At 30.6% G+C, this 9,996-nt stretch overlaps 1 protein-coding gene across 1 annotated transcript; it reads right to left on the reverse strand.

Annotated features, from left to right (window-relative positions):
• Positions 1-4,311: 4,311 nt before the first annotated feature.
• LOC107955190 (protein ESKIMO 1) lies at positions 4,312-6,584 on the reverse strand. Its single transcript, XM_016890919.2, is given in 7 exon segments — positions 4,312-4,894; positions 4,992-5,150; positions 5,237-5,436; positions 5,723-5,841; positions 5,844-5,893; positions 5,982-6,379; positions 6,500-6,584. Coding segments are annotated over 6 exon segments (1,227 nt in total). The 5' UTR covers positions 6,329-6,379; positions 6,500-6,584; the 3' UTR covers positions 4,312-4,542.
• Positions 6,585-9,996: the final 3,412 nt, after the last annotated feature.

The following is a 9,996-nucleotide window of genomic DNA, read 5'->3' on the forward strand; positions in this document are numbered from 1 at the left end:
AGCCCAATGGATGGTTGTGTTTCAAATTTAAGTTATAATCCAGTTGAATTTTCAAAAAAAAAAATAATGCGAACTATGATATATTGATAGTGAACTTTGTGAACCAGAAAAAGTTGATAGTGAGATTTTTTTCTTTAAGTCTATGGATTTAGACGAGTAGACTTTTATTTCCCTTCTAAAGAGTTGTATTCTGATGACTTCAATGGTTAAAATTTTTGTGAGGGGGTTGAAGGGAAGTGCGGATGATTCATGCCAAAAGGCTGAGAGAAAACAGACCTTGAGCAATAAAAGTCAATTTGATGATCAAAATTTGGTGAGTGAAAATTCCTATGAGGTAAAATTAGAAATTTCAATTCACATTGAAAAAGAGGATGGAAAGAAAGAAAGAACCTATCTGAAAGAGATGAATGATTATGTTTTCACTAACCTTAACTTGAATTTGTCTAGTGGACTTGTTTCATTCTTTCAGGATTTTTTTGATCCTTTGAAAGGAGCTTTATCAAACCATTCCATCTATGACAAAGATTCTTTCTTGTTCCACCAAAGACAAGATTCAAGGATGAATCTTTACGAGGAAATGAGGAATGATACACACCAAAGGTGCAAATTTTCAAGTTTGGAAAATTAATCAACTTGCGACAACTTTTTCGATAAGATCTAGGAATTTCTAGGTTAAGATGTCTCATGGTGTTTTATGATCTATCTCTTATATTCGAAATGCACTTTGAATAACTAGATTTTGAGTTCTGTACCTTAAGTTATGATCGTTTTAGTAAAGACAGTGCAAGCAAAATTTCTAGACGGGATTATTACGGAAATTACTAATTTTGAGATTTTATTCGAGTTTAAATCATATTGGATTCGATTTTTAGGCTTAATTTTTATTATATATGAGTCCAATATTGTATTTATGAAGTTTATTATTTTATTAGTTATCTATTCTGAATTTTGTATATTTTTTAAGTATTTTAAGTTATTTAGGAGTTTTAAGTTTCTTAGTCAATAACAAAGTTTAGTTTAAAACTACTTGTTTAGATTAATTAGATTTTTAGTATACTTGAGAGTTTTATTTGGTTGTACTTAGCTAGCCTATATAAAGGCCTCGTCATTATTAATTAGAGACAATTGTTTTCATTAATAAAGTTTTCAACTTTGGGAGTTAGTTTCTTTGTGCAAGATTTCTTTTCTTGTGATTTTTAGAAGTAGTTTTTTTTCTCGATTTTCTTCAAAGAGTTGTGAGAATTTATTATTAATCATTCAATTTTCCAATGAATTATTTCTTGGAGGGTTGACTAGAGCTATTAATTGAGTTTATTGGTGTTTATATCTCAAAGGGTTCAATTGGACACTTATCCATCTATCCATCAGTTTATTTAATTTATCTTCCATTTTTAGTTTTTTTTTTCATTTTATTTATTTATTATTTTGAATATTCACTCTTTGTTCTTAAATTTCTTATTTTAGTTTTTTTTGTTTTCTTTATTTTCCTAAATTTATTTGGTATTTTCTTTTCAATTTAGATCCAAATCTTTCTTTCTCGAGTCAAACAATTTGAAAACGATCTTGATCCTCTATTTTCTATTAAGTTCGAGAGTTGCTAACATAGTAGAGATCAATTACAATCAATTCCCTATAAAGCAATAACTAAAATAGCAAGATACAATATAATAATAATAACTAATGTAAATTGGATTGCTGGAGATAAGTCTTAAAAGTTTGTCCCGATCCAACATCCTTGATTCAAGGGATTTGATTTGTATGATCTATAAAATATAATCCTTAGAATATGTTTCTCCAAATGGATTGATATTAATTGAAAGGCTTGAATACTTCTATAATATCAACATTGCTCATAGCCCACAAGTTTTGTTTAAAAAATTGTCAACTTTAAATATGGAAAGTAAGTTGTCTATCATATCAATACTTGTAATGGCCACTTCCATTGGCACATAGACATCTACTTCAAAAACTTGCATCAATAGTCATCATAAATGCAGAGTACTTGTAAAAAACATGTCAAGAAGTTCTCAACTAGCACCAAAGAGGACTTAAATGATAATTTTGTTAATGAGTTTATGGCTTGTGCAGACAAGACTACTATTGAAGAGAGTGCTTTTGGTGAAGGTGAAGACTCTATTGTTATAGTTGTAAGCCATGTTATTCCAGTAATTGACCTTGGATCATCTAATGAGGAGGAGGGTATAACTCTTTTAGTTCAAAGTAAGTGAGGGGTTAATATCGTGGCTCCCCCTCTCAATATCGAGGAGATGGCGATAATGAGGGCAAAGGGGCGAGGCGCATTTTTGCTTGCCTAACCCCGAACTAATTTCTATACTTCCCGCCCTGACCTTGCTCTAAACCCAATTTCATTATGATTCTCCCCCAAAACCCCACCCTAACCTTGAAATAACTTCCTCCATCCTATCTAAATTTGCCATATAATGTTAAATATTATTTTTTTACCAAATGAGACTAAAGATATATCATAAAATAAAATTTGAACTTTATAACAAATATATAAAAAAATATTTATAAGATTAAAAAAATGTTGTAAATTTATATAAATTAAGAAATTATATTTAAAAACATTAAAAATTGTTATAAAATTAAGAGATGAATACTTTTGTAAATATATAGAGTGGGAAATTTTTACCTAAAGGAAGGCCAAAAATTTTAATTAAAAAGAGAACAAAATGACATTTATAATGTTGAGTTGAATTGAAACTATAGGGTTCAAGGATTTTTGTCATCCCTAGATAGGAGCCACCTTTACCATTGAGGAGATTGTAGTATCTTTAAGTTTAGAAAATTTTGGTGAGTGCTTTTATTTTGGGTTTGTTGACTGTTTTAGTGTGTCTGTCTCTAAAGGGTGTTGATTTCTCTATTTATATGATACGGTTCTTAGATAATGTGATGTCGTAGGCAGGTCCCCATGCATGCCAACACGTATCCTATTCTAGGATTAACACGTGTTTCCTACATGTGGGTTCACTTGCATGGTGGTGCGAACCCACCCTGTACGAGCTTATGAAATGATACGAACACCTCACGTGAGAACCCAAGATGCAAACCATGCAGGCTATGGGTCGGGACCCAATCAGGTAACCGGGTAGCAGGTCGATAATGGCAAGCACCATAACAATTTGTCCCCCACCTAGTTCAAAGAAGATTTATACAGTGACTTTTCTAAGAACCCTGCTTTGCGAGGTGAGGGGTTTCAAAGAAAGAAAATTACCGCATACACTTTTCGTTAGGGTTATAAAACTGCTTGGGAAATTCTCATTAGGGTGAGTCGTCTTAGCTTTTTGATTTTTTGATGGTCGAAAATCTGTCCATGCTCAGCGCACCAAATTTTTGAGTGTTTTAGTGTATCTGTCTTTAAAGGGTGTTGATTTCTCTATTTATATGATATGATTCCTAGATGATGTAACGTCCTAAGCAGGTCTCCATGCATGTCAACACGTACCTTATTCTAGGATTAACACGTGTTTCCTACGTGTGGATTCACTTGCATGGTTATGCAAACCCACCCCGTGCGAGCTCATGAAAGGATGCAAACATCTCACGTGCAAACCTAAGATGCGAACCATGCAGGCTACGAGTAATAGATCAGTAATGACGAGCACTATAACAAGGTTGAGTTGATTTTTGACTTGTGTTGGAGAGAAAGCCTTAAGGGAGTCCCATAATTCCAAACATCCTTTAAGGAGGGACTCACAAACTTCCAAACATGCACTTGCTCCACCAAGGAAGTGACTACTTCTATAAGAAATTTGGTTGGCAAAAAAATGTTTGTTGTTGTACCTCCTACCATGCCCCAAGGTTGCCTCCTCTTGTGACACGGACATGAAGCGAGATCTTCAAAAAACCAAGTGAGGCGCCACTCCCCTGTATGCTCCAAGAGGTAAGGGTAAACAAATAATGGGGACGCAATGGGGGCAGGGATGGCTTGGAAGTCCTCCTAGCCATTACTTTGTTTGGCAAGATCATCTTGATGCTGAGGAGTTACCAAGACGGGGTGTTAATGGAGCAGATGTTTCCTAAAAGGTATATCGAAAAATTTTAAATAGCCGTCCTACTAAGACTTGCCGGTCTATTCAAACTTTACTTGGTGAAGCTTCTACTGCAATGACTGCCATGAGCGCCCTCAGTAGGATAGTGGGGCATAATTGTACTAAATGAATTTAAAAAAGAAGAAGAGAACAGACATTTTTAAAATGAAGCAAAAGTTTTCTTAGTATTTCAAGAATAAGCAGGGTAGCATTTTGTTGAGATTTTACTATTGCAGCTTTACTGATCACACTAGCTATGTTACTCAAACTCTCCATTTCTTTTAAACTATCCATGCCAAACATATTTCAGATATTGATCAAAGCTATCCATGCCAGACACAATCAGGTGTATACTCATGTCTGATATATACCCGTACACGATGCTTAATCCAAGTTGAGATAACTAAGGACTCGAGAATTCTTTAACAAAATCACATTGAATTCCAACTAGCAGTTTATCAATCATTAAAATAAAAGAAACTATAGGTGATCAAGAGTGTGAAATGATATGCGTATAGAGGAGCTCATTCCATGTATCAGGTAACCCTGGCAGGCACCAATGGATGCAGTCTGCGTATGTAGCTGGATCAGCTTGCTGCTCCTTTGTAATCAACTGGCCTTGCCGGGTTGTATAAACCGACGTATGCGCATCTTTCCGGTACTCAGACATGGCTGTAATATTGATGAAGTTAACAGGTACTTCCATGGATTGAATCACATCTGCAACCATTTGTAATGCCCTATAATCTGTGCCAATATACGGTGGTGGAATCGACAAGTTAGTCATCGGTAGAGTCTCGTTTGCACATAAAATTCCATCAGGGTTGTTCCAATCCGAACTCCTGTTTCATTCAAGTGATGAACAATGGAAAAATTAAGTAAAATATGAACATTTTCCAAAAAAGAAACAGAAAAAAAGTTTAAAGGATATGTTTTAACTTAATATGAGTAGGTGACATGCTCATGAAGTAGACTGAAGTGAACTTGGAATCAACGTTTTCATCAACCCATTTAGCCCATCTTTTTACTACCCTCCCATAAGCTATAGGCCTTTCGATTTCATCGTACTCGACCGGTTCTGCATCAAACGATCCTCGTCTTTCCATCACATTGAAAACCCATTAATTTCACAGCTGATAGTTGAAGTTTACAGCAGAATCATAAGGTTTTCAATATATACTTACAAGACTTTCATATATCCACTGTTCATCCACCAAATATATGTGTTGAAAATCAAGTAATCTACACCTTTCCAATCATCTCCATTGTTCTTGATTGATTCAGGCTTGATTATACGGTCTTTTATACTGTGCCGCCATGGATTGTCTGAATTAGATTCAACCAGAAATGGTGACCAAAAGAACTCCACTGTGGTGTTGTACTCCTATGCTAGCATTCAAGAAATAATGTCACATTCAACGGCCCAAAACACTTTTGATTCACAGCAGACAAAACTGTTGAAGGAAATCAATAATGGAGAGTGGATTATCACTAAAATTTTCAATTCATTTATCATATTGCTCATTTTCCATTATCCCCATTTCTTTAATGAGCACCTGTTTTTGCAGTAAGACCTTCCATTATTTTAATCCGGTTGGCTCATGCCTAAAATCAAATAGATTGGAGATTCGGGTATCACTATTCTGTTTGTCGGTAAGGAAGAAATGTACCTTAATGCTGAAGATAATTAAAGAACCAGACTTTTTGCGGCTCTTTTTTCCAGAAACACCAGATTGAAGAAGTAGACAAACCATGGATTCCCACTGGTTTCTATTTAATGAATCCCCACAAACATAAGCCTTTTTCCACGAAGTTTTTCAAGCAATAATCTTGCATTGAATCTAACAAAACCAAGAAAAAAGTAGCTTCGAAACTAATTAATTGAACCCATTTTTTTATTTCTTCAAGGAAATAAAGTGATAAACTTACTTGGGTAAAGAACAATCTCTGGGTTGCCATCTCCAATTCTGATAAAGAGAATCCAATCTTCCATTTTTAATGCAAGTAACTTGTTCTGAGAGAAACTTACATTCATCTTCTTTATACAAAGGATGGGCTATTTTATCAAGAACCCATTTCCCAGTGAAGAGATCACAGTCTTTTGGTGGTAGCTTAACTTCATCACCTTCCTCCAGGAATCCTGGAAATCTCAACTTTGCCAAGAAAATTGACCTTGTTACCTGTTGGAAATCATCACAGTAGATGAACAATTTGAATACAAGTATCAATATCAGCGAAAACAGAATTGTGTGGCTGATGTTGCAGCTGTGCTTCATTGCTTGAAGATAATGAAAACAGCAATCCCTGAGACAAAGATTAATTTCTGACTGCAATCATTCATATCAGACAAACAGAGAAAATATATGGTATATTAGCAGTGTTTGAAAAAGCTTTCAGACTCTGAAAAACAAGATAGTAATTTCTACAAATGTAAGATTTTCACGCACATGTCTTCATTAGAAATTGCAAGTCAATATTTTATGTTTTTCCTAGCTTTGCCTTTTTTTGTCCTTTTCCATATTTTCTCACACTTCGTTGGATATTGCAATCACTGGCCACTTATTTATTCCTTTCCCTGAAATTATGGGAGTATATTATCTAGCTTTTACGACCGACACTTTCATCTTTTTCCTTATATTATGGCAATTTATGTTAAACTTTTAATTTATATTATGTTTAATTATGGGTTATATTCTATTCACTTGAGAAACTCCTCTTTCTATTTTAGTTTTCATACTTGAAGAGTTAATTTACTTTTCATACTTCCAAACAATCTCTTTGAATTGAGTTAGTATTTTTAGTTTGCCAAAATAATCAGCTCATCATTTTCTATAAGTTCACATATTTACGTTCAATGTTTGGCCACTTTTCAGCATATAAGTTTTGAATTATTCAATATTGTTAATTCATCTTTGTATAAAAATTGTTTAACAGTTGATTTGCAAGTCAATGTTTTGACAAGATGATTTAACTGTATTATCCAATTGGACTATTCTCAATTTTCATTAAGGTAGTATTTGGTATGATAGAAGATAATCATTTTCTTGGTAATTTAATAAATCAGAAAGTGATTCTAATGTTTGTATGTCAAATTTTATTTACTTTCCTTACAATCTAGTTTTTTCCTGGGAATTACATTCTCATCAACATTGCAATCTAATTCCATGATAAAATACGAGAAAGTTACTTTCTTATGTAAATTGAAAATTTTAAAATAATATTAAGACACAATTAACCTTATTTTATACTGGTTTAGAATATTAGTCTACTAATAAACATAAAAAAAGAGAAGCTATTGCCTTCTTTCTTTGTCCTACTACTTAATTTTCTCTATTGTTTTAACGAATTCTTTGAAAGTATTATATATATTATTTTATTCCAAAACAAGTTTTATATATACATGATTTTATATGTGCATTATTATATTTAGAAAATATATGTAAGACAAATTTTAAATAAGTTTACTTTCAATTAAAATTATAAATTAAAAAAATTAAAAATATCGATTAAAATTTATTATTAAATATTTAATCCAAATATTTATTAAGAGTAAAGTTTATTATAAAAATTAAATATATGAATATTATCTTTTATTCAATAAGAGTAAATTCTTAAATTATCATTACATTTTTAAGAAAATACTTAGTGAACCAAACGTGATAATATAATTTTCTTAGAATTTTAATCAATACATTCCAATATATACCTAATGTTGTAAAGTAACTTTTTTGGCAATCACATTCCCAGTATTTACATTTCAAGGAATCACATTCCTTTGAAATAATAACATGGGAAAGCATCAGACACTACCTAAATATGATTTACCAAATTCTAACAAGTAAAAGGATTAACTTATCAATTTGGATAAAAATCATAATTAAACGTTATATTTATATTAATTTGATATATTAGTGATTTTTATTATATAAATTTGTTAATTCACTGTACATGTTGAAATTATGAACTAGATTTTAAATTGGTTCAAAATTTTTAAATTTTCTAATTGAGTCTTTAAAGTATGGATATCATATCAATCATGTCTTTATGTCAATTTAACTATTAAATGTTAGTTTGAATATGATATTGAACATATTTAAAACATGCAGATCAAAATTTACAAATATATGTATTTATCGTATTGACAACTTAAATTTCACATATTAAAAATAAATAAATAGTACCCTTAAATTTTAATGACACAATCTTACTAAAACATTTGGTCTAAAAATATAGTACATACAAAATAGCATTAAAAAAAATAAAGGAAGTATCAAAGAAATGGTTAGTATTTGAAATACTAATAGTGTACTTTTTTTATTATACAAGCAACCTCAAAAAATTGTCACGTGTCTTTTTAAAAAAAATATTTTTTTATATCCCTATGAAGCACTTGTTAACCCCCTAACCCTACTTATTGAATCTAAAAAATTCATTAACAGTGTACCAAATATTTTCCCTTAAACATTAAAAAATTTTAAAATAGACACGTGTCATGTGCTAAACCCTACTTGTGAAGTTAAAAAACTATGCTTTCAAATTCAAACCAAAATTTAATATCCAAAATGATAACTAAACTAACAGAGATAATCATACTTTAAAGATTTAATTAAAATATTTTAAAATTTAAACCATAATTTAGGCAATCTCTTGAGATTAATTCTGTAAATTTTAAAACATGCATTCCTACGTATATTATGTTTTATGATATATATTTGTATACATGACCATGGACTACAAATTAAGTTATAAGTATCGATTAGGATTAAACATTGTTGGTTGAGGTTGAGGTTGAGGTTGAGGTTGAGGTTTTTGTGTTTATGGGTATGGGTTTCATATCTAATTGTGATATGTGAATTTCAAAGTCCTAACAAGTGAGTCTATATGTAGATAAGTTTTATTTAATTCTTTTTTAGTTCTTTATACTATTTAATTCTATTTTATAATTGTTCAAACTTATAAATATATTTAAGTTAAAATATGCTTTGAGATTTTATATTTTTTTATATTTAAAATTTAATATCTTTATTTTTTGAATTTAAAATTTCAAATCTAATTGTTAGTATAGTTAAATTTTTTTTATTAAATTCATTGGTGACATATTTTGAAAAAAGAAGCACTATTAATAATTATGTAACAAAAAATGGCATTGCCATTAATTTTAATTTAAAATTAACAGTCAGAATTTATATTTTTAAATTAAAAAAACAAAGAAATTAATTTTCTAAAAATAAAAATAGATAAATTAAAATATAAATGTAAAAACCCTTATTTTAATCATATTGCAAATCTATTTCTACTTTCAAGAAAATCAATAAGCAGCGGCCCCTCCTCTTCCATGCCAACGTAGCAGGAAGCAAGAGCACGTGCCAGCTTTCATTGTAGTTTCTTAAAAACAATGTTGCCTTGCCTTCATAAAAAAGAAAAAAAACTAAATGTTTCCCGTGGAAACAAATATATATATATTTATTGGGAACAAGGAAAGAGTTAAAAACACCTCCACATGCTATTCACCTTGATAAGATAATTGACTAAAGAGGGGCCATTATGAAATACCTGAGTATCAATCGACGTTTCTTTCATCATGAGAATCAACATTAAAATTAAAATGTGATTTTAGTTAGAAATTGGTTTAAGTTGATGTACAGTTTTTTAAGTTTTAGATTCAAATCTAGCATATATTTTTTAAATAATAAATAAATATAAATATATTCATAAAATTATATTTGTTGCTTTATAAAATTATTGAAATTTTCGTAATTTCATGAGAGGTGAGACTTGGTTGAGTGTGACACTAATCTAATTAAAACTTTAAATAATAGTGTAAATTCTACAATTAGCCATTCAACTATTAGCGTGATTTTATTTCATCACCAAACAATAAAAACTTTCAATTTTGTCACTAATGTTTTTATTGGTTCTGTTTTAGTCACCTTTTATTAATTCG

This window comes from Gossypium hirsutum, chromosome D04 (assembly GCF_007990345.1).
Source record: "Gossypium hirsutum isolate 1008001.06 chromosome D04, Gossypium_hirsutum_v2.1, whole genome shotgun sequence".
In the NCBI taxonomy this organism is placed as follows: Eukaryota; Viridiplantae; Streptophyta; class Magnoliopsida; order Malvales; family Malvaceae; genus Gossypium; species Gossypium hirsutum.